At 40.1% G+C, this 26306-nt stretch overlaps 2 protein-coding genes across 4 annotated transcripts in view; one reads left to right on the top strand and one right to left on the bottom strand.

Annotated features, from left to right (window-relative positions):
• Positions 1-26306, bottom strand: part of UBAC2 (UBA domain containing 2) — an 885094-nt gene that overhangs the window by 108088 nt on the left and 750700 nt on the right. The gene's annotated exons all lie outside the window — the stretch shown is intronic.
• GPR18 (G protein-coupled receptor 18) lies at positions 18272-25898 on the top strand. 2 transcript variants are annotated; one of them, XM_050766001.1, is made up of 3 exons: positions 18272-18389; positions 21406-21836; positions 24728-25898. In XM_050766001.1, the coding sequence occupies exon 3, from the start codon at positions 24762-24764 to the stop codon at positions 25755-25757; it is 996 nt and encodes a 331-aa protein (XP_050621958.1). In that variant the 5' UTR covers positions 18272-18389; positions 21406-21836; positions 24728-24761; the 3' UTR covers positions 25758-25898. The 2 variants fall into 2 exon arrangements, with proteins under 2 accessions (XP_050621958.1, XP_050621959.1); XM_050766002.1 differs by lacking the exons at positions 18272-18389; positions 21406-21836 and adding an exon at positions 23350-23863.

Genomic DNA, 26306 nt, shown 5'->3' with positions numbered 1-26306 from the left:
GTCTCCTCCTGGCACAAAGCCTGTATTCTGGTGGAGGTGGCAGATAGCAAACCATGTGTCACATTTTCTTTACTATCTATAGTGATGAGCGCTGTAAGAAAGAAAAGTGTTCTAAGAAAGCGCATCACAAGAGACTGTGGCCTAGTCTGAGGGTGGGGCAGTCAAAGACGGCTTCTGCAAGAAGTGACCTTTAAGCTTCTCCTGAAACCCTTGAACGGTGGCAGTTTATTTTCTCACATCCTTCATTATAAATACAAATTTTGATATATTTTTTATTAGTCAACTTTGCTCTGTGCAATCACATTGAAGTATTTAAGTATTTATTTACTAAAATCTCTGGTAGGGCTAACCAAACCAGTAGGTACTGTTGGGAGGGGAAGAGGAGTGGGATCATTGCAAAAGCAGGGGAGATAAAGGGGTAAGAAAAGGAGGTGGCAAGCCGAGAGGGAGGTGGGAAAAGGAAGGAGAAAGAGAACAGTTCAAAATCCAAAGGCTTTGGCTACACAACAGCAGACTAAAGTCTACTTTTCTCAGTATAAATACTGAGTAACTCATGAAGGAAAGAAAGTCAACATTCACACACATTTGTTATAATCAATACTCAGAAATACAATTCTCCACAAACTGATGGAACATGAGGAACTATAAGCCTGTCAGTTTCTGTTGCTTTATCTTGACTTGGAGGCACAGTGGTTTTAGATTCAAGTGATGTAGGTTAAAATTTCAACAGAGTTATATGTTTCGGGACAGATTTCTTAGTCTCTCTAAAAATGTTTTCTTAGCAGTAAAACAGATATAACCCTATCAACAAAGTTTATTTTTTAAATAGGAATTAAAGGAGAGAAGATATCTAAAAATACCTATTCATTCAACTTATCTAATCTATTAACACGTTCATGTGATCACTTCAAATTTGGAGATCCTGGTAGTCCTATCTTTAGGTTGAGAAATATCACTTTTTTTCACTTTTAAAGACACTGATCATTTTTCAAACTATGATGACTATTTACATGTTGGCTATTTAGCCCAAATTCAAAGCAGAGACACAATAATTTAGAAAGCTAACTGTCACTTATTGCTAACTTTGCCCACAAGACCCACTTCCCTTAAAAATATTCCAACGGTTGCAATTCGAGATGACCACAGATGATTGTAGGTGTGCTGCTATTCTCTGACTGGCCCTCAACTCCAGACAGCGCAATCCCTTCATGTGCCTGAGACAGTGAATACCACTGCCTGGTACCAACTCTATTACCACATGTAGTAATAATGTAGTAATAATTAATAATAGCATAGCCCCAATGAAAGCCACACACAGGGCTACAAATTAAAGAAAAACGTCACATAAAATACCTATAATGGATTATTTTAAATAGGTCCAAATAACCAAATTAATCCACAGAATAATGTTGGCACTATTACAGCTATTTCTTAGCTTCCTGAATTATCTGTGCCCAGTCCTGGAAAGCTTTATCCTGTGCAATGCAAGAGGCAGAACTGGAAAACATGGAGAAGGTGAGACCTGTGCCCTACATTAATCTGCTCATCGAGAACAGCAGGAAAGGCCCCTTTATCGGGAGACCATGAGGAAATTTATCCTACAGAAACTGGGTATCTGCAGAAATTAGAAGAACATTATGTTCCTATAGATGGATCCTGAGACTAAGCAAGTTCCCTCTTGCTCATTTACCACTACCCACCTCCGGATTTGAGGCTTGCGGGTAGTGACAGAGGGGATGGGGCAAAACTGCCTGAAATACTCAGAGCCTCGGTAAGTAGGCCCAGAGAGTGAGACGATAGAGCAGTGATTACAAGGACAATTTTACTTCGAGTAAGAAAGTGATGCTTGAGGATGACACAATGTAAAATGGCCTTGATAAAATGTTTGAATGATTGTAGAGGTAACTATTAATGCAGAAAAAAATGATTTCATGACTGCAAGTATTCTTAAAACACACACCTTTTTAAAAACCAATCTTGCCTTTTATTTTATTTATTAATTTTTGAGATAGAGTTTCGCTCTTGTTGCCCAGGCTGGAGTGCAATGGCACGATCTCGGCTCACCACAACCTCCGCCTCCCAGGTTCAAGCAATTCTCCTGCCTCAGCCTCCTGAGTAGCTGGAATTATAGGCATGTGACACCGCGCCTGGCTAATTTTGTATTTTTAGTAGAGACGGGGTTTCTCCATGTTAGTCAGGCTGGTCTCGAACTCCTAACCTCACGTGATCCACCCGCCTCGGCCTCCCAAAGTGCTGGGATTGATTATAGGCGTGAGCCACCGTGCCCCGCCTTACTATTGCCTTTTAAAGATGGTAGTTTGAACATACATATTTATCTCCTCTGTTCTTTCCTAAAGTCTCATAAGAGTGACATTAAAAGGATTTTTTTAAAGGTACAGGCCCACAAAGATAAGGAAGAGTAGATGATCCTAAAAATTTTTCTAAGTTAGAAAACAGCAACACTGTACAGGGGTAGCTATCTTGGCAAACCTGAGAAAGCCAAATACTAAGCCAGCAGTGGTGAAATCTGAGAGGCAACCTGATTAACATTTGACTTCCCAAAGGCTGCAGGGCCAGGGTTTTTCAGAAGTGCTAAGAGGCAGGGAGAACACTGCCCAGCCACCACCCGAACTCTACCCACCTGCTGGCTGGCTGTGGTATTCTACAAAAATGTATTGGTGTTTGGCTCCCAAAACATCTTTGGAATCACCTAAGTGACAGAAGTGTCTTTTCTTCTTCATAATGAGCCCCTTTCAACCACATCTGAATTTACCCTAATGGATTATTTAGGGTAGAGCCCCTGGATAGCCTCAGATGGAGTTGGTTGACCAAGTGACTAGAGGGGTGGAACTTTCAGCACCACCCACGCACCTCCAGGAAGCGGGGTGGTGGGAGATGGAGCCCTATAAAGACTCTTCTGCAGTGACATTCAGACAGCTTCTGGGTTGGTGAATACATGGAGGTGCTGAGAGGGTGGGGTGCCCAGAGACGGCATGAGAACTCTATGCACTCTCACTCCACCCTCCCACCTTGCCCTATGCGTCTCTTCCATTTGGCTGTTCCTGAGTTGTATGCTTTATAATAAACCAATAAACGTTAAGTCAAATATGTTCCTGAGTTCTGTGAGACATTCCTGCAAATGTATCAGACCTGGTGGGGGGAGGGTTGTGGGAACCCCCAATTTACAGTGGGTCAGTCAGAAGAACAGGTGTCCTGCAACATGTGACTGCCATCTGAAGTAGGGACAGTCTTCTGAGACTGGGCTCTTTGACTTGTAGGATCTGACACTAACTCCAGGTAGAAAGGGTCAGAACTGAACTGAACTGCTGGACACTCAGAAGAACCGGAGTACTATTTGTTAGCGTTGGAAAACACCCCGCACTGCCTCACCCCATCTTGTCAGATGACTGGAGGTTTATTATTTAGAAGCGGTAAAACGGAAGGTCTTGAGACTGGAGGGACTCTCAGGCACCACTGATGGTACAAATACAATACCAAAAATCAAAATTTGTACACTCAAGTCTAGGTTTATTAGTAAATACTAAGACTCCCAGGCTTACACCCTACAGGTATTAGAGTGGAGAGTATGATCCGGGGAATGTGACCAACCCATTGGGGATGAGCAGGGAAGAAACAAATGCACAGATCCTGACACTGGCATTCCCAAACATCCTCACCAGAGGACCCTAAAACAGAGCCCATGGTCATCCAGGACCTCATCCTGAGACTCCAATGAGCTTTTAAAAAGCTGGATCTTAAATCCAAACAGATAACCAAAGGCTTAGAGATATGTAAGGAAAAATCCTGACATCAAAAGCAGAAAACAAAGAGGTAAAAAGGAAATCAGAAGAAACAGAAACTGTGTAGAGAAATAAAACCTGGGGGGTGGGCGGAAGGGGCAGGTGGTGAAGAAACTGTCCTCATTATGAGAGGGATAAAAAATATTGCATCCACGAAATGAAAACAGGATGTCAGGAAAAATGAATATTCAAAAAATAAAGAGCCAATAAAAATTTAAAATAGGTTATAAATATTTTTAAGAAAACCAAAACAACAAACCAATAAATGAAAACCTACTCAATCTTATTTGTCATCAAGGAAATGTGAACTGAAATCACAAAAATATATCACCACACATCTGCTAGAATAACTAAAATTAAAAGGACCGCAACATTCTTGGACCACTCACCTGGGGGAAGCTGTAATAGCTGCCACGTCACGAGGCAGCTCCGTGGTGAGGAGCTGAGGCTTCCTGCCAACAGTCCCATGAGTCTTCCAATCTCAGTAAAGCCTGAAGATGACTGTGGTCCCTGACATCCTGACTACAACCACATAGGAGACTCTAGGCCAGAATCACCCAGCTCAATGGCCCTTAAATTCCTGACCCACAGGAAAACTAGCAGTATCTTCCAAATGTAAACATATGTATATACTATGATTCCGCTTTCCACTCCTAGGTACATACCCAGCAGAAATCCATACATACATGCAACAAAAGACACGTTCAAAGACATTCAAGCTGGGTGCAGTGGTTCACACCTATAATCCCAGCACTTTGGGAGGTGGAGGTGGGAGGACTGCTTGAGCCCAGGACTTTGAAACCAGCCGGGGCAACGTGGAGAAATCTCATCTCTACAAAGAATACAAAAATTAGCTGGGAGTGGTGGCACACACCTGTAATCCCAGCTACTTGGGAGGCTGATGTGGGAGGATCACCTGAGGCCAGGGGTTGAGGCTACAGTGAACCATGACTGTGTGCCACCACACTCCAGCCTGGGCAACAGTGAAACCCTGTCTCAAAAAAAAGAAAAGAAAAAAAGAAAAGAAAAGGAAAAAGGATATTCATAATAATAGTATTTGTAATATTCCCAAATTACAAACAATCCCAATGTCCATTAACATTAACAGTATTATGAGGCCAGGCATGTGCCTCATGCCTGTAATCCTAACACTTTGGGAGGCCAAAGCAGGAGGATCACTTGAGCTAATGAGTTCAAGACCAGCCTGGGCAACACAGCAAGACCTTATCTCTACTAAAAATTAAAAAAAACTAGCCAGTTCTGGTGGTGTGCATCCGTAGTCTCAGCTACTGGGGAGGCTGAGGCAGGAGAACCACTTGAGCCCAGGATGTCCAGGCTGCCATGATCGTGCCACTGCACTCCAGCCTGGGCAACAGAGCAAGACCCCATCTCAAGAAAAAAATAAAAAGTAAAATGGATAAATGGTGGTATTCAATCACCAAAATACTATACCAATAACGAAAAAAAAATTAACTACAGCTACATACAGCAACACAGGTGAAACTAAACAGAATACTGAAAAAAAATAAGCAAGATACAGAAGAGTCCACATTTCTATTATCTAAAGTTTAAAAACACACAAAACTAGATCAGGGTGTTAAAAGTCAGTGTGTAGACTTCTGGGAGGAAGGAGTAACTGTAAGGCAGCAAAAGTGGACCTTTTAGGGAGTTGGTCACATTCTGTTCTTCAACTGGATGGTGCTTAGAAGGTGTCACTTTGTAAAAAGTCTATGAGCTCTGGACTCAAGATACATACATTTATACTTCAATAAAAGTTTATTTTAAAATATTAATTAGAATAATTGGAAGGTAGAACCCAGGAAACCTCCCAGCAAGGAGAGCAAAAACACAAAGAGAAAGAAAGCAGGAAAAAAAAAAAAAAAAAAAAAAGATGAAAACTGGACCTGTCCAGGAGACTGAACTTCTAGATAATAGGATTTCCAGAAAGAACTGAGAAAAATGGAAGAGGAAGTGATCAAAATAATTCAGGAAAAATTCAAGAAGAGAAATACAGGGATTACCTGATTGACAGGGCCCACACCAAGCGTATAACCTAAATAACCTAAATGGATGAATCTGTTTGGATTCATCACTCTAAAGCACCTCATCAAAACTGTCACAAATTATTAATAATCAGATCAACACTAAATTCATCAACAGCCACACTGTAAGGTAGCTATTGGTGACAAGAGATAGCATTCCCTTACCCATTTCTTCCTCTACATCTTTCCTTTCCCCCAGGACAGGCAAATTACCATATAAAGAAACTGCTTATTCTCAATACCGCTAATTTCTGAGAGTTTAAAAGTGAATCCCTCACTAGCCAAGACACCTCTGGAACCTCACCAAACAGGAGTGGATCACAAAGGTCCTGCAGTGGCTGTGGGTTCTCTATCCCGGGCGCTCACTGCCCCTCTAAACCTAACTGACTCTGCCAAAGAACACCTTTCAGGGAAACAGGAGTTCAGAGGCCAAAATCACTAGGCAACCTTAGAACATGGTGACAACAAAAAAGAAACAAACAGAACAATATTACTAAGTAGGAAAGCAACATTTTTAGAAAAGATGAACCTCAACTGATAAATATATTAATAGATATACTAATAGAAGAGATAAAAGAAAATATTATTATCTCAAATTCCAGCTGAATTTTTAAAGACAACTGATTAACTTACTCTAAAATTTATATGGAAGAATAGTTAGGTTAATCTTGAAAAAGATGAACCAAAAAAAAAGTAACCTGTTCTACTAGATATCAATATATACTACAAAACAAAATAGTTAAAAATACTAGCACATGAACAGACATATGGACCAATAGAATAGAGAGTAAAGCAGATACACACACAGACTCAAAATGTACACACACACACACATACATACACACACACACTGCTGAGCACTGAACTGTGTCTCCCACCCCTAAATTCATATGTTGAAGCACTAGCCCCCAATGCTGTGCACCGAACTGTGTCTCCCACCCCTAAATTCATATGTTGAAGCATTAGCCCCCAATGTGGTGGTATTTGAAGGTAGGACCTTTGGGAGGCAATTAGGTTAGGTCATGGGTGGTCATGAGGGTGGGGTCCCCACAGTGAGATTAGTGCCCTTGCAAGAGGAGGAAGAGAGACCAAAGTGAGCTCTCTCAGCCATGTAAGGACACATCAAGAGGGTGGCCATCTGCAAATCAGGCCCTCACCAGAACTTGACCATGCCAACATTCTGATCTTGGACTTCTAGCCTCCAAAACTGTGAGAAAATAAATTTCTGTGTAAGCCACTCAGGCTTTGACAGCATGAGTTTACTAAGACACTCATATATCCTATAACCCTACATTCCTGCTCCTGGGTTTATATGCCAAAGAGAGTCTGTCACAGGCCCATGAGAATAGCTTAAGAGTAAGGATATAGATAATACAAGGTGGCCATGAGTTGATCAGTGTTGAAGGTGGGTGACATTGAAACATGGGGTTCATTATAGTGTTCTCTCCTTTCTTACACATGCTTAAAAATTCCTCTAATAAACCCAGATAACAGAAACAAAGATAGAAATTAAAATATGGGCTGCTTCAGTGGCCCACAAGGGACTTGACCTAGATACAAGCCCCTGGAGTTGTGGGCTGGGATTTTTAGGTCTAGTAGAGCTAGAAGAGGTGACCTCAAGCAGCTCAAGGAAAGAGAGCTGGGACTGAGCCCAGACCATCAAAGATCACTGTCTTTTAGAGAGAAGACTAAAAATATTCCATTTATAGTCTGCTGAAACAACAAAGAAAGTTAGCTTACATTAAAAGCCTTGGAAACAAAAAGATCAAACAGTCCTAACAAAAAATTAAAATCTAAGGCCAACATCATACCTAAATTTGTGACCTAGATTTACCCCCACTTGAACGGTCTGGGAGTGCTAAGGTAAGAAAATAACATAAAAGCTAATCCAGGACAACAAAAACCCCTCAGGAGCCAGTAGTAGTAAACACAAAATCTGTCAACAGAGATACTTTCATGAGCTGAGGGACATGGGGATTCCAAGAGCAAACGAAACCACTGAAAATGAGTTCACAATAAAAAATTAAAACTGTAAGAAACAACAGACTACCCTGAGGGAGAATTTGATAACCTGAGAAGCAGAAGTGAAAAACAATTTGAAAACTATAAGTATGTATAAAATGATTAAGTGCTTTTTTAAAAAAGAATGGGAAACAATGAAAAGATAGCACAGGCCAACATGACTTCATCTCCCAAAGCATCATGCAATGGCTTCCGAATGCCCTGATTAAAGGCCAAAATTAGTACAATGGCCTGAAAGGCCAGTGACCACTCTTACCTCTCCGGTCTCACCTCCTACTATCTCCCCACACCCCGTCCCCCCACCACTCTGCTCCAGCTGTCCACGTATGGGAGGTCCCGTCTCCATCTGAGGGCCTTGGCACTGGCAGTCTCTGATACCTGGAATACTTCCCCCAAGATCTCCACATAGCTCACTCCTTGACCCCTTCAGGTCTCTGCTCAAATATTACCTGATCTCTGAAGCTTTTCCTTACTAGAATCATTAAAACTGCAATCCCACTGACACCCTGGCATTCCCTTTCCTAGTTTATTTAGTTTTGTACAACATAGATCATGATCTGGCATATATATATTATAAATTTTTATTTTGTTTACTATCTTTTACCCTCGATTACAATGTACAGTCAACGAGGACTTTGAAGATTTTGTCTGTTTTGATCAGTGCAGGATCCTCAGAGCTCAACAAATAATCTAACAAGAGGAAAAGAGAATGCAAACAGATTGGGGAAATCAGAAAAGAACCGATTGCTCTTGTAAAATACGAGGTAGAATTCTCTCATTCATTCATGCATGCATACATGCTGAAACATTTACTACTTTATACAAGGAAGTGTCAAGGTGTCCTCTTCCTCACTTTGGAAATTCTTTCTTCTCCTAAAACATGACTGAAATTGACTTTCCCAATAATTTACCATAAAATATTAGCACACTTTCTAAGTTAATAAAAGTACACAATGTACTGAAAATAATCTTTTACAGTTCAGCTTCCTGTTCCTTATTTTTATCCTTCTTCAGAACTCATGTGCATGTCCATACCACCAACCATCAATTTCTACCTAACTATGTTGTAAGTACAAACTCTCATTCCCTACTTACTTACTTTCTGGGTTTTGAAAATATTCTACTCGTTGTTGATACCAATATACTCTTGCACATTGATATAGAAATGTAAAAAGTAGGGCCGGGCGCGGTGGCTCAAGCCTGTAATCCCAGCACTTTGGGAGGCCGAGACGGGCGGATCACGAGGTCAGAAGATCGAGACCATCCTGGCTAACACGGTGAAACCCCGTCTCTACTAAAATACACACAAAAAAAACTAGCCGGGCAAGGTGGCGGGCGCCTGTAGTTCCAGCTACTCAGGAGGCTGAGACAGGAGAATGGCATGAACCCAGGAGGCAGAGCTTGCAGTGAGCTGAGATCCGGCCACTGCACTCCAGCCTGGGCAACAGAGCAAGACTCTGTCTCAAAAAAAAAAAAAAAAAAGAAATGTAAAAAGTAGGAATTAAAATCTAACACTTGATCTGTGCCCAAGAATTAGCTAAGGAACATTATTTAGGAAGACAAAAGCTGACGACTATAAATGTGACCATAGGGGGCTGGGCGCCGTGGCTCAAGCCTGTAATCCCAGCACTTTGGGAGGCCGAGACGGGTGGATCACGAGGTCAGGAGATCGAGACCATCCTGGCTAACACGGTGAAACCCCATCTCTACTAAAAAATGCAAAAAAAAAAAAAAAAAAAAAAAAAAAAAAAAAAACCAAGTGACCATAATATTCACCTCTGCTAAATTCCAATTATTTTCTTATTAATATTTACATATATGTGCATTCTAGTGAAAACAGTCTGTGGCTCATATAAGACTTCAAAGAGACACAAAATAGCAAACAATATTACTATATGCCCTTGATAAAAATATCTGTTTACAATTCTCTTTGATTAGCCCAATAATTTTTAGATAATGATTATTTTTTTCTTTAATGTTACTATTAGGGCCAAGTAGTGTGTCACCTCACCTTACGTAGTTAAAATTTGGAACTGTGCTGTGCTGAGCCCATGAATAATCACAACTAAAAATCATTCTTAGGTTTACATCATAGGAGTTTCACAATTGCTATACCAGTGGTGTTTAAAATAATTTATTGTGTTGTTTAGGAAAAAGTTAACACATGTACACAATACCAGTTTTTAATTCTAACTACAGCACACATCTTTTTGAAATAGTCATAGGGTATCAAACTGTTAAAGGTATTTGTATAAAGTATAATACCATTCTGTTATTCATTACAAAAATGTTTCACCATATGAGCCCCATTTAATAACTTCTTTTAGAGGAATTAAAGCTTTTATCAAGTTCTGCGTAACACTGCCATCTAGTGCCGCGTTACTGCAGGCAATGCCTATTGAACTGCTGAGCACGCTCATTTCAGAAAGGGGAAAACAGCTTTAACATGGAAGCTTACGGAGTCTAAAGTACTGTAAGAATTCGTAGTAACAATATGAAAAATGTAATTTATTTTGAATATTTTATTTTATAAATGTTTCAAATATGTCACCCTAGCAACTCATTATTTAGCTCTTACCTTAATAGTGTCAGGATTTTCTCATTCTGTTCCTCTTTAAGTATTTATAAAGACTTTCTGGAAGCATGTACTTCAAAATTTAAAAATACTTCTTGCTTATAAGAAAGCAAAAAATCAATCACTTAGATTATATAGGAAAAATACCAAACCTCTTTGTATTACAGAGTTTATTTGAGTAATGTAATAATAACTCTACATTGCAGTGAATTATGTCCTGGAACAAGTTCTGCTGTACCAGTACTAGGCTGCACAGAACATCCTGGAAAATGTGGTCCTTGGCTGGACTCGAGTTAATTTCTCTAGTTCTCTAAGCCTACCTGTGAATCTCACAATAAAGAAGAGCACAGAATCAGAATATAGCTCATTTAAACCACAGAATGCTCAAGGTTTAAAGGGATTTCATAGGCACTCCATTTGTGTTACCTACCAATGAGTGGACTTCCTGCAACACCCCTGCCTCGCACTCTCCCAGCCGCTGCCTGAGTATCCTCAGTGTCAAATTCTGCAGCTCCCAAGGGAGATCACTTCATCTTGAGACAGTGAGTGCTGCAAAGTTACTCCTTATGCCAAGTCCAAAGCTATACACTATATATGTCCCCATGGTCTTCATTCACCACAGGCCATCCGCCCCTTATTTAACTCCCCTTTCACTGGGCAGCCCTTTCAACAGTGGAAGACAGTTCTGCCCCAGTTCCTTCTCTCTGGGGTAAGCAATCCCTGTTCTCCACCTGTTTCTCCCATGGCCAGTCTCCATCTCCACCCCATCCTGATGCCAACCTGGACCACAGCAACATCCTTGTTTCCCTGTAATCCTACCAATGGCATCTGGGAGCACATTAGTGTCAACTGACAGTCACTCCATGATGCCATTTCACAAGCCAAACAACTCTGCCATTCAGTGCCTCTACAGCTGATTTTTTAAGACTCAAGAGAAAGACCTCTTTCTCTTACCTTCTTTACCTTTTGTGTTTCTTTTTTTTTTTTTTAAAGACAGAGTCTCACTCTGTAGCCCAGGCTGAATGGAGTGCAGTGGCAATCATGGATCACTGTAGCCTTGGCCCTCCAGGTTCAGGTGATCCTCCCACCTCAGCCTCCTAGGTAGCTGAGACTACAGGCACACACCACCATGCCTGACTAATTTTTTGTATTTTATGCAGACACAAGGTTTCGCTATGTTGCCCAGGCTGGTCTCCAACTCCTGAACTCAAACCATCCGCCTGCCTCGGCCTCCCAAAGTGCTGAGATTATAGGTGTGAGCCACCATGCCCGGCCTCCTTCTATGTTTCATATTTTGGCTATAAAGCCCAAAACTCCAGCTTGCTGAGGCAGCTGATGTGTTAGAGCTATTGCTCTTCTGAGAAGACTGCTAGCAGCTCCCCCAAAACCCACTGTTCCCTTATCTCCAGGGACACCGCTGCCCGGCTAAGATTACATCTCCCAGCCTCCCTATGATTAGGTGCGGCCACGTGACCAAGTTCTTGCCAATGGTTTGGGAGCAGAATTGACAAATGCAACCTCGAAGGCACCTGGAGAAAGGCAATCCCTCCTCCTGCATGCCCCTTCTTTCCTCCATGCCAGCTAGAAGCAGAACCCATGGAGTCTCCTTGGAAGGCACATGTTGAGGAGAGCAGAGCTGCTCCACCAGCCCAGGCCCCTGACGACCTACTGGTACAGAGCCTGCCTACCCCACAGGGTGGTTACAAAAGTGAAATGAACATCTGTGCTCTTTGAGCCACTGTGTCAGTGGTTTGTTACAGGAGCTTCGCCTCCACCATTACTGAAATATCCTCCTAGTTTTTGTAATTTGCAAATCCGATGAGCAAACACACTATATTTTGGTATATTTTTATCACTGATAAAATATTAATCAGAACAGCAGGGACCAAGAATGCTATAAAAAGATAAGTGTTACTCTTTCAATTTCAAAAGACTGTAATAATAAAGGCAGACAGTTTTCAGAGCATAAGAAAGCAGCACTAGCAAGCGAAAGGCTCTGAAGTGAGCAGACTCTGGAACAGAGCTAGTTTCTTCCTGCCTTACTTATATCCTCCTGGACAAGGCAAAGGTGCTGAGGACTGCAGGAAAATACTGCTTCGGCTTAAGTCATGAGGAAAGGTTCCAAAATGACTCATTGATTTTACTCAGGATAACTTCCCCTCACCATTTAGAAATCCAAAGTTATGATATTCATCCTTATCATTAGCATATGATAAATGAGCAGGCCTAAAATATGCTCCAAAAATTGCATCAAAGGACACAATCAACAAAGAAAAGAGGCACCCTATGGAATAAGAGAAAAAATATTTGCAAATCATCTGATAAGGGGTTAACATCTAGATTATATAAAGAGCTCCTACAACTCAACGACCAAGAAACAAACAACCCGATTAACAAATGGGCAAAGAACTTTAATAGGCATTTATCTAAAGAAGAAATATAAATGGCCAAGAAACCCATGAAAAGATTCTCGAAGTCACTCATCATCAGAAATGGAAATGAAACCACCATGAGATACCACCTTATGCCCATGAGGATGGCTACTACAGGAAAGGAAGGGAGGGCAGGGAGGGAGGGGAGGGAAGGGCGAGCGTGACAGAGGTATGCGTGTGAGTCAAGATAGGGAGAAACTGGGCATTGTGTTGCTGGTGCAGCTGCTGGGGAAAACAGTACAGCCGTTCCCCAACAAACTAAAACCAGAATTACCACATGATCCGGCAATTTCACTTTCAGGGATATAACCCAAAAGAACTGAAAGTAGGGACTGAAGAGATATTTGCTGTATGATGGATACAGGCTTTCAGTCTGGGTAGACAAAAATGTCCTGGAGATTGGCTGCACAACAATGTGAATGAACTTAACACTACTAACCTGCACATTTAAACATGGTTAAGATGATAAATTTTCTAATATATATATGTATTTTTTAACATGTCTAATTTGTTCTAAGGCCACATTTATGTTTAATATCTTAGTATAATATCAGATACAAATAAGAGTAAAGATGGAATCTTCTCAAGGCCCTAACCCAGGAATACACATAGTCCTACAGAGGAAAACTGTTTTCTAAAAAAGAGGATGCTTCCAAAGAGGGCAGAAAATGGTCTACAAGCCAAAATGTTTCAGAGTAAGCTTGTCCAAGCTGCAGCCCTGGGGCCACATGGGCCCAGGACAGCTTTGAATGCAGTCCAACACAAATTAGTAACCTTTCTTAAAATATTATGAGTTTTTTTCATGATTTTTTTTTGATCATCAGCTATCATTAGTGTTAGTGTATTTTATGTGTGGCCCAAGACAGTTCTCCCTATGTGGCCCAGGGAAGCCAAAAGATTGGCCACCTTGCTTTACAGGAATAAGTTCATATCTATTATATAAAACTATATATTATATAGTATTATGTAACATAATATAGAAATATTCATAAAGTAACATTAAAATATTTTATAATATTCCACCAACTAATAGCTTTTGAAAAATTTATTTCAATTTTGAAAAGACTTTAGAACGGGTAAAGGTGAAGAGCTCCAAGACCACTAATCATCTGTAGGTGGCAGTAGAAGCACAGTATTTACGTCAAAGCAGCCCTGAACTATCAATCGGTATGGAAAACTGGAGACCATACGTAAAAAATCTAGATCTATTTCATGTTCAAATAAACTGTGTGAGTACTCCTACATTCAATAAATTGCAACTAGCTACTCTGATACAAAACCTTTTTAACTTGCCCACTTTCACTTTAAAACCTCTACACAGCCAATCCCAATCTACCTATTTCTTTTTGCCTCATTATTTTATTTGATATGTCTTTGTGATTGTATCTACCTAGAAACATTAGCCATTCATTTTTTGAGACATGGCATAACCTTTCTTACAGAAAAACACAAACACCAGTCGAATCCATATGCCTGTTAACTGAGGGCCTGCTGGGTGAAGCACTACTCTAGATATCCTGAAACGTTTGAAGATGCACGTGCCAGGTCCTTGTTCACAAGACACACACAAAACGGGAACAAGAAGAAAAGGGGTGAAAGTGCAATCAGGGATCAGTACCCACACGACTGTCAAAGAGAGATGTGTCACAGATACTTCAAACTCCAGTTCTAAAACCTGTAGTTACTGATCCTAAATCAAATGTTCCGTTCATGTTAGAAGAGCAAACCCTACACCAGAGGCAGAAAGATGTAAGCCAAGGGTCTGAGACCCTTCATTCCAAAGAAGCACAGCAGCAGCTGGCCTGGGGGTCTCAGGGTGGTCCTGCCTGCCTCCTTCCTTCCCTTCTCTGTTAAGACTCCCTCTAGACTGTGTGGCTTGCTGAGCGCAAGAGGCTGTATGAGCTGAAAATCACAAACTTCTCATAAAGTCTACCCATACAAATAATATTAGCAATAAGAAGATAATATTGCTGCAAATATTCAACTGAATGGAGCACTAGTTTTATTTTATAAGCATACAAGGGAGAGTTCTGGTAAACACCTCGTCTGAGTAACCAAAATCAATGCAGTTTTATTACCAAGGAAAAAATAACATGTCTTCCTCTGTAGGTTGATTATAATGTCTTCAAGAGGTCGACATACATGCTGAAGAACAATAAAATAATAATAATAATAATAATAGTAATAATAAAAGATGGCAAAGATCAGGAACTAAAGTGACCCCATCAGGGGACTGAGTGCTTTGCATTTAGAGTAGGCCCAAACTTCAGCAGACACATTCTTGGTTTTCCTCCCTGGGATGAAGACTCAGGAAATGAATCCTGGATGCATTCAGGCTTCCATGCAGACTCCTGCCGGCTCCTATCCACAGTCCTACAGAAATTCAGAGGAACACCAAAGGTAAATACTCTCTGCAATGGAAAGAGTTGGGGAGAGGAATGCCTTCAAATTACACAAGGCTGGAAGTGGATGACCCCAAACAGAAGGCCTCACCCAACTTCCCCTAGGGAGAGAGACCATCAGAGAAATGAGCTAACAGGGTTAAGACAACGTGGTCAATTAGTGGCACAGACTGGGCTCCTGCACAGCTATCCAGTCCCAGTCTAAAGAGAGGAAAAATATAAACATGCTACAAAGAAAAAAAGGGGACAAACGAGGCCGAGAGAACTAGTACTTAGTGTCTACAGCATGGACTTCACACAAGTTATAAGACAGTTTTTGAACAGGAAAGGTAACACATATATAGAAAAGTGCAGCATGCCAGAAAATCCATTTGCTTCTTTTCCCTTCCCTAGCCTGTTCTCTGTCCCAGAGGCTGGTGGGTCCAAACACCATGCAAAGGCTCATGGCCCCCTGGCTTCCAGCTAAGTCCTGCTAACAGGAGCCTCAGGGGAGATTTAGGCCAAGAGGAACCTAAGGTCAGGGTGTTTATTTCCCTGGTTCCTTCCTGTAAGGGAACCTCAGGCTTACCATCTCTCAAAAGAAAAGCACTGCTCCAAGGCAGCTGACTTGACTGGAGTCTCTCCTTCCAAGTTCTAGTAACTTCTCCCTCCCTTAATCTCTTTGGGCCTAAGGGTGGTGAGGGTAAGAAAAGCAACAGCTCCAAGATCCTGCTGTGCAGATGATGGGGGCCCCTTCCTTACTATTACACATGCCCACACCCCACCCAAAAGGTTTACCACCTAAGCATGAATTCCTAAGCACTGTATTTTCATTTCGTCTGCTTTTTGAAATTTATACAAATGGAATCATATGATATGAATTCCTTCATGTCTGGCTTTTTCAACTTAACACTAGATTCATGAGATTTATCCATGCTGTTCTATCTGCCCTATCTATCATCAATTGTGATTGTGACTGGCACTCCACTCTATGCCTACACCACAAGTGACTTATTCATTCTATAGCTGGTGAACATTCAGGTTGTTCCTAATTTGGAGTTGTTGTAAATAATGTTACCGTGAACATTCTTGTCCATGTCTCCTGGTACGCAGCATGTGTTTTGCCTGGTTATAGACCTAGAAGTGGACTCCGAGTCATGGAGTGTTGGTATCTTCACTTTAATACTTAATATTAAACCGTTTTCCATGTTTAAACTCCCACCAGCAATGTTCCTTGTTACTCGATATCCTCATCACTCCTTGCCACCACTTTGCATTATCTGTCTTTTTCATCGTAGACATGCTGGCGAATGGCTAATACCTTACTGTGGTTTTAATTTTCATTTTCCCAATTACTAATAAAAGGTTGAGCAGACTTACATGTTGCTGATCATTTGGATCTACTCATTCTTGAGTGCTTGTTCAAGTCTTTTGGCCACTGAATGGCAGAGATCCCAGACACCACAATTAACATGTACAAGCTGCCAGAATCCAGCTATAAAACCTTTCCTTGAGAATATCAACTCATTAGCACGAAACAGGGAGATAAAAAGATAGTCTATTCCCTCAGGAGACTGTTTGCTATAAGTCAAATTACCATTTATGATGATTCTCTATTAAGTAGGGCCAACTTCAACAATAATTACTAAAACAAAGTATAATATCATAATGCAAAATACAGAAAGAACATACACTCTGAGAGTCATGAGTAAATATTTCTGGGTCACACCATGTAAACTACATACTTTACAGTCGGCATGAAGAATAAATTAGCTCAAGCATGTTAGGCTCTCAGAATCATGCCTGACGGTCACCTCTGATTACCTTTCATAATTTAGGTAAGAATAATGGCAGAGATTATAAAAAATCCTAAGTAACTTGTCTTAAACCAACAACCCTCAACCTTACAGGTACATGGTTACTTTTACAATACAGATGGCTGTGTACTAAAATCATCAACCACACACACTATTATATAGGTGTGTGTTTAAATAACCTGATAACACATCTTTTGTTCCTTTACCAATTCTGACCCGCCACAAGTCCTTTTTTTTTTTTTGAGATGGAGTCCTGCTCTGTCACCTAGACTGGAGTCCAGTCTCAGCTCACTGCAATCTCGGCTCACTGCAACCTCCACTTCCCAGGTTCAAGCAATTCTCCTGCCTCAGCCTCTTGAGTAGCTGGGATTATAGGCACACACCACCATGCCCAGCTAACTTTTGTATTTTTAGTAGAGACAGGGTTTTGCCATGTTGGCCAGGCTGGTCTCAAACTCCTGACCTCAGGTGATCCACCCACCTCAGCCTCCCAAAGTAGTGGGATTACAGGCATGAGCCACCGCGCCCGGCCCTCCTCTTTCTCCTGAAATGCACTTCCTCATATTACTAGGTGTTAAATATACAGTGGTTCCCCCTTATTCTCAGGGGATACATTCCGAGACCTCCAGTGGATGCCTAAAACTGCAGATAGTACCAAACCCTATACTTACTATTTTTTTCCTGTACATACGTACCTATGATAAAGTTTAACTTACGCATTAGGCTTAGTACCCTTGTGTTTTGGTACTATTATTAAGTAAAATAAGGGTTACTGGAATACAAGCACTGTGAAACCGTGACAGTGAGCCTGATCACCAAGGTGGCTATGAAAGTGACTAATGGGTGGGAATGTCTACAGTGTGGAGACACTGGGCAAAGGGAGGACTCATGTCCTGGGGAGGAAGGAGCAGGACAATGAGAGATTTCATCATGCTGCTTAGAACGGCATGCGATTGAAAACTTACGAATTGTTTATTTCTAGAATTTTCCATTTAATATTTTCAGACCACAATTGACTGAAGGTAACTGAAGCCTCAGACAGCAAAACTGTGCATGAGGGGACTACTGTATACCCATTTCCATTTGCACCTCTGGTAACTATGAGATCAGAATGTGCAGTGGAAGGTTGTGTGCCTCACAATAACCACGGAGTTCTACTCAATCTGCTGCCTTGGCAACTCTGGATCTCTGTTCCGACAGTACAATGTCACATTGCAAACTCTTGGCCTGGGGTCCCATAGGACTTCAGTGGCTCCAGGACTGATTTCACTGCCGTCACTTATATATGGTTAGATCTGGGTTCAACTTGTTTGCTGTGAGGTAAGTGTCTGAACGTCTAAATGTCTACAAATCTTTAAAACTACACACAAAAATTGCTAAAGACAAGAAATTTGGGAATATTAAATTTACAATACAATTTAGGAAACCAAACAGAGAGGAGGTATACTAACTGGGTTAGAAGATTATAGCTGTAAATTGTTGGGACTTAAGAAAAACCACACATTTAGACAAATAGTTTCTCAATCTTCTTTACCCAGAAACTCTTACTATTCAACATATCTCCCCTACACCTGCACCCAAAGAGCAGTCAGTTGAGATACAAGTTTGAGAAACAGAAAGGAGGGGACAAAGATTGGAGGATGTCAAGGCCAAAGGATAAGCCTCTCCTCTAGTTCAGAGCACTCTTTGTCTGCCTCACACCCTCTTCTCCCTGGGGACTGGCTGTGTGCTGACTGTCCCCATGCTGGGATACATGAACAGTAACAACAGTGGACCCCTGGTCCCTGCACTGATGGGAGGCAACAAGGATAAGCTGCCCTCACACTTGCTATGCTAACAGAACAGGAAATATTATTTTACCTGTGGCATAGACAAATGTCTAATATAGAAGCATGTTTTATAGTGGGAATTTGCTATACAGATCTATTAACTACATGCTTTCTCATTAAAAACTGGCTTAACTGAATTATATTCACTCAAAAACTGGTTTCTAGTGCTAAAATCAAAATTCCCTTATGGCTTTTAATATTGAAACCAAAACCCAAAACTGCAGCTAAAACGCATTATTTGATAAAGCAAAGGGAATCTTGCAGTCTCTGGGAATAAGTAAAATCCTTCTTTTGCAAGTGAAAAATTTCTCTTTCACTCATATTCCAAAGTAAGTGAAAAAAAGCCACATGAATGGTGCCTGAATAAGTTCCTCTGTTTGGAAAGAAAAAAGAAAAAATCATTACGTTCAAGTGTTAAAGAAACTTGTGTCTATACCATACAAGTTGAATGCTTGACTCATTGTTTACTTACTGTCAAATGATTTGGGCAGTTTCTTTTCATGATAACTCCCTGCCAACACAAAACCATTTCGAAGATCCAGGAGCACAGAAAATCGGGGTCAATGCTACAGGGCTCATGGGTTGCTGGGGAAGACTACAGGCCTCAGGCCCTTGCCTAAGTCTCCCCATCTCATAAGCTAGTCAAAGTGTCCCTGCCTGCTGACTCGAGACCCAGACATTTATCCATTCCTCCCCCAACCTCTCCATTTCTTCACCTACTTGTTCAGTCAGAAATTCAACCAATATGAAATGCCTCTTCTCTACACACATATGCAACACATGCCAACTCTCAAGGAATGCAATTTAGTGGAGGAGAAAAAGCAAGTAAATATGCAGTAACAATGCAAACATGTGCCACTACAGGGATAGGTACCAAGTGCTAAGGAAACCTGTAGGGATGAATGACCAGCCCAGCTTCGGATGGCAGAGAAAGCTTCCTGGAGAAGGTAGTTACAAGAATAAAGAGAAGCAGGCCACGCCATCAGGTGGGAGACAGTGGTAAGGAATGCCACAGTGGGTGGAACAGCATGTGAGAGGCAGAAAGAGCAAATGTAGCCAGTCCAGAGGGCTGGAATGGAGAGTGAGATGAGGAAAAAGTGAGAGTTCACCCCAACCTGAAGCCAGGCCTATGGAGAGCCCTCAGGTCTCCCGGATGCCTCCTCTAAGGGCCTGGTAATTCAGAAACAAGAATGCCCCTGTGTACTATGAAGAACTCAAGTCTTGATGAGAGGACTCTTCTAGACACATGCCATCAATGTATCTGTTGGTTTTAGCAGCAATGGGGAAGCTAATCAATACTTAATTTTAGAAAAGTAGTAAGCTATGTGAATAAGGCAAAGGACAGATTAGGTCTGCAGGCAGGCAGATTTCTGTCCAGCTGAAATATCAAACTCCTGTGTGATGTATGAAATATAACATCACATATAAAAAACTGATGAACGTAATTCAGCCATAAGAAGTCATATCTAGTGGACAGATCAATATAATCACCTTGGAAGAAGTTATTACAGTGGGAGAAACTGGGCCTGGCTTTACCCTGAGTTCTTAAGCAAGGAACTGGTCTTCAATTTCTTCATCCACACAAGAAATAGTTGCTATGGTTGTCTCCAATACTGCTAAAACCCATCATTCTGGCATTGCTATTTGATAAAATATCAAAAGTATTTTATCACCAGAGACAAGGATTTAAGTAACTTTTCTAAGCTACAGACTTACTATGGTTTTGTCTGAGGGAAAAAAAAAAAAGGATGGACCCCAAACTGTCTAAAATTCAAAAAACAAATATATTTAAGTTCATGAACCTTTTAAAAGTTGACAAATCATGCAAACCAAATATAAAGATAATTAAAATTTTAGGATAAGCAAATGAGAGGATAAATTTTTTTAAGAAATGAGAAAGTAAAAAAAAATTAACCTAACAAGGCAGGCAGTGATTCGTTGCTCACTTCCCTTTCTGCTGGTTTCATTTCCCTTCTTAGGTGAAAACACTCCTAATATGTAAATCGGTCCACTAAAGACTTCAGAGTCCTTTCTGTTAAGATTTGCAGAAATTTTTATGCAAAAGAAATTATTTCTAGACTTCCATGCACTAGAAAAGCAGACTTACAAAATACAGCAAACTAAAGTGGATAAATGTATGTGGCAAAGCAGAAGCAAATAATCAAGGATCCTACTTTTAAACATTTAGAATTGTTTAAATAGTAAAAAGTGGAAATGTGGATATTCTATGATTTTTAAGAACTTGGTAGTAAAAAGTGAGACTGCATTTAGGATTACCTACTAAGTGCCAGGTACTATGTTAAGCACTTGGGACCTTTCTGGTTTAGGGCCCTCACAATCCTGCTGGATGGTATTATCTCTATTTCAACTGTACAGAAATGAAGTAGGAACAATGGGTTAGTCAGAGTGGGCAGGTAACTAGACAAAGTCACACAGCTTAGAAAAGCAAAGAAGCTAGACTTTAAACCCCCTTTTACTCAATATCAAATCTCCTTCTCTTTCCATAGATGATGCAGACTTTACGCATCAAAGTACACAAACTGAAGAAACTTTGTCCTTTGTATATAATTCTCTTAAATATATGCCATCATTTCAAGGGGAATTTATGCTAAGTGTGACTTCATAAACAAATCATTTGTGAGAGAGAAAAACCACATCCAGGGTAAAGTCATAAGGTGAAAAAGCCTATTTCAGAGAGCACTTCCTGAAAGAGACAAAGCAGCAATTACAGGCAGCCCAGCACCAACTCCCATGCCAAGCATTACACTGGAAACTACTTTTTAAAGCAACAAGAGTCTAAAACAAAATAAAACATTTCTTAAACACACTGTTTCCAGAAAGAGCTATTTTAACAGAAGCAACTCAAAGATATCCCTTCAACAGAAGTGGAAGTGCTGAAAAATGTTCATCTCTCATACAGACTTTTGATGGACAGGAGGTAAGCAGCATTTAATTAACTTCATGATTATTGTCAAAAGTAATGCTTTATGTACTATATTTCAAAAATCATTTCATTTTAATAATACAGGCTGGGCGTGATGGCCCACACCTGTAACTCTAGCACTTTGGGAGGCCAAGGCAGGAGGACCAGTTGTGCCCAGGAGCAACATAGTGAGACCCCGTCTCTATAAAAAATAATAATAATAATTAAAAAATAAACATAACAAACTATGTCGGTGAAAGACCTTGAAATAGGCTATATAATCATCTTTCCACAATACGATTTTACATTGATTTTCAATATTGCTTTACATTGATAGTAAATGTAATTTTTTTTCAACTTAAGGAAAGAAAATGTTTATGGTAAATCATATGTATATTTAGAAATGTTAATCACATGGTTTCAATTACGTTGTTTCATGAAATAATGGTTAAGAAAAGAAAAGCTACAAATAGTCATGGTATCTACAGCTTTTAAAAAGCTGACTTTAAAGTCAATCACTTTTCAGTATTTATCCAAAAATTTCTGTGTTTGCAGAGCACAATCAATACTATAATGCCTTTAAAACATATGCATCACTCATTTTTTTTCAAACTTGAGCAAATGAATACAAGTATTGGTGACAAGCCACATAAAAACTGCTTGAGCATAACGTGGGAAAAAAGACTCAAGATGGTTTGTAAGTACAGGACTTATGTCACAAAATTAAATGATGAGGATAGGTGAAGGGAGTCCTGATGCAATACTAAAAAAGAAAAACAAATACAAAATTTCATTTATATTATAATTGCTACTATTTAAGAATTCATTCCAGTTAAACATAAGATTTAAGCCTTCATGATTACTCTCCTTTGAATGACACTAGAGATATAATTTTCCTCTGTAACACTTTCCTCATTTGATAGAAATTAATATTCTAGTCACACCAATATTTGGAAAATTTAATATGTTTTTAAATATATAGAATTATACTCCAAAATCATATTTAACCTAAATATTTGAGAAGGAAAGAAGAAGAAGGGAAGAAAGGGAAGGGGAAGGAGAAGGAGAAGGGGGAGGGGAAGGGGAAGGGGAAGGGGAAAGGGAAGGGAAGGGAGGGAAGGAAGCAAGGAAGGGAAGGGAAGGAAGGCAGGGAGGCAGGGAGGCAGGGAGGCAGGGAGGCAGGGAGGCAGGAAGGCAGGAAGGCAGGAAGGCAGGAAGGCAGGAAGGCAGGAAGGCAGGAAGGCAGGAAAGCAGGCAGGCAGGCAGGCAGGCAGGCAGGCAGGCAGGCAGGCAGGCAGGCAGGCACGTTTCTTGTGTTTATCCACAGCAATTGCTCAAGTTAATTTTTAATGATCAATAGCCCATGATGCCACTCACCACAGACAGCAAATCTCCCCCACAGTTTTCCTTAAAGAGAAATTCTGGGCTGATTTCAAGACAGCCCACTCTGCAAAGTGACATTTTTGAAGGAAACTTTTCATCCACCTCTATATTTCAAGGGGATGCCACAGGTTCCATCTCATTGCAGCAAAGTCTATTTTTAAAGTCTGTTGTTGGTGTTGCATCATGGGGGAGTGAAGTTTCACACTGAGGAGTCAATGATATTTGCAACCCCAAATAATCTCCTTTCCATTTAAAATGGGCAGAGTTTTTTTTTGGTGATGGAAATTTGTTAGTTTCTACATACACATCAAGTTACTGAATGACTTCTTATTAATATCTACTTGGTCTTAGATACTCCTTATTTGGATTTACTTTGAAAATTTTTTAAATTTAAATAATATTGAAGCTTCTGAATCTAGATGGAATGAGGATATGAAAGTTACTAATAGCACTAGCTTGTTTTCAAGGTGCTGCTTTCTGTGAACCACTGAAGTAGAGCAGCTGAAATCACAAAACTTGGAAGACTTGGCAATACGTACTCCCAATTGTGCATTAGAAAATAGCTCATCTATTGCTCTAACAGTCTAGTTCTTGATCTGCTGACCATGGCACAAAACACTGCTGTTTCTAGACCTATGATAATTTAAAGCGAACATAAGGTAATAAATACTATGAAGTGTTTCCACTTTAAAAAAACAAAAAGTTTAATAGCCAGCTACACAAGTCTTCATTTTCAAACTAGAGATTTACAAACTAGAGTTTTTTTTAGCAAAGTAGAGTTGCTGTGAGTCATCTCATCAAAAGTTCCTTCCTTTATTTATTCATCAATTCAGTAAATATGTATTTATTGAGTACCTATTATATGCTCAACAGACAGTAGGGCTGCAGCTGTAACAAAGGAAAAGTTCCCATTCTCTCTCAAATGAGAACTACTGTGAATGCTCAGTAGTTAACCAGCCGAATGGTTCCTTGATTAATTTTCCACGTTTCTATTTACATATTTTGTATATTAAAATTGTGTTTAATGAACAAAAATACATTATTTGGACATTACTCATCTGGTTGCAAAATATTTTAACAGAATGAAGATGATAAAAAGTGGCAAACAATTGTATTAAGAGTCAAAATTCAGAATCACCTTTTCCCAATTAGTCCAAATTAAAGGACACTTATGACAGGAACAACTGCTACCTAATTTCACACTATAGGAAAAAATTGTAAAGAAATAGTTATTCTTGTAGGAAGAAGGGAAGTGAGCAGGGAGAGAGATGAATGAACTTGCCCAGTGAATTATGACACCAGGATCATTTTAATAGATTAATACAAATTAGTAATAATCTCTAGGGAATGGATTCCTTAATAAATACTAAGACACATAGAGTGAGTTTAACGTAAAATGCTCTCAAACTCAAAATTCACTGGCAATCAAGCTGAGTGGGAGAATGTTAAGCATTTGTTTTTTAACCGAGGATTTTATTCTTATTTTTCTTAACTATTCTTATTTTTCTTAACTATTTTTACAGTTTCTAAGTATCATGCCCACCAACAAGCTGTAAAATGATCACCCTGAACAATCAAGATCAACCTGTCCCTTTTAACAACTCACATCCAGATGAATACAAAATCGCAGCCCTTGTCTTCTATAGCTGTATCTTCATAATTGGATTATTTGTTAACATCACTGCATTATGGGTTTTCAGTTGTACCACCAAAAAGAGAACCACTGTAACCATCTACATGATGAATGTGGCATTAGTGGATTTGATATTTATAATGACTCTACCCTTTCGAATGTTTTATTATGCAAAAGATGAATGGCCATTTGGAGAGTACTTCTGCCAGATTCTTGGAGCTCTTACAGTGTTTTACCCAAGCATTGCTCTATGGCTTCTTGCCTTTATTAGTGCCGACAGATACATGGCCATTGTGCAGCCGAAGTATGCCAAGGAACTTAAAAACACGTGCAAAGCCGTGCTGGCGTGTGTGGGAGTCTGGATAATGACCCTGACCACAACCATCCCTCTGCTACTGCTCCATAAAGACCCGGATAAAGACTCCACCCCCGCCACCTGCCTCAAGATTTCTGACATCGTCTATCTAAAAGCTGTGAATGTGCTAAACTTCACACGACTGACATTTTTTTTCTTGATTCCTTTGTTCATCATGATTGGGTGCTACTTGGTCATTATTCATAATCTCCTTCATGGCAGGACGTCTAAGCTGAAACCCAAAGTCAAGGAGAAGTCCATAAGGATCATCATCACACTGCTGGTGCAGGTGCTCATCTGCTTTATGCCCTTCCACATCTGTTTTGCTTTCCTGATGCTGGGAACGGGGGAGAACAGTTATAGTCCCTGGGGAGCCTTTACCACCTTCCTCATGAACCTCAGCACATGTCTGGATGTGATTCTCTACTACATCGTTTCAAAACAATTTCAGGCTCGAGTCATTAGTGTCATGCTATACCGTAATTACCTTCGAAGCATGCGCAGAAAAAGTTTCCGATCTGGTAGTTTACGGTCACTAAGCAATATAAACAGTGAAATGTTATGAATAATAGAAAGGTTCTTTATCTCAATCCCATCAAAATTCACTTCACTAACTACTCTGGTGTCAATGGATATTCTGTAAAATATTATCAAGTCCCTTTTCTCTTGAAAAAAATAAATTCATTATCTTCATTTTAAAAACTTATATAAAACATTTTTGTGAATTATTCAGAGAAAAGCATCTGATTTGTCTTTCACAGTCAAGCCTTATTTACACAGATAATTAACTTTTTGCATTTCTATGTGCAAGTGACACATGTATGTTAATCAACTCAGTAGAGGAGAAATCAAACTACCATACAAAATAATTTGATTAAATTATTTTCTATTTAGATGCAGCTCCCTTAGGTCTAATTTGCACTAGGAATGGAATTATAAATCCAGTACTTCATGTCCCAAACACTGACTTCCAGAATTCCTATAAGAAATTATGTTGAACTCATTACTGTTACTTACTACAAGGCAAAATTAACAGGAACAAGAACCCAAGGGGCCTGTAAAGGTCATCCCCATCAGCCCTCCCCTACTCTGAATTCATCCTTTTGAAAACAGA

Source organism: Macaca thibetana, chromosome 17 (genome assembly GCF_024542745.1).
Source record: "Macaca thibetana thibetana isolate TM-01 chromosome 17, ASM2454274v1, whole genome shotgun sequence".
Lineage (NCBI taxonomy): Eukaryota > Metazoa > Chordata > Mammalia > Primates > Cercopithecidae > Macaca > Macaca thibetana.
The sequence above is the reverse complement of the archived record's forward strand: the minus strand, read 5'-3'. Positions and strand labels throughout refer to the sequence as shown.

Coding starts and splice junctions, on each gene's coding strand:
- GPR18 (XM_050766001.1), top strand. CDS start 24,762: ATGATCACCCTGAACAATCAAGATCAACCTGTCCCTTTTAACAACTCA.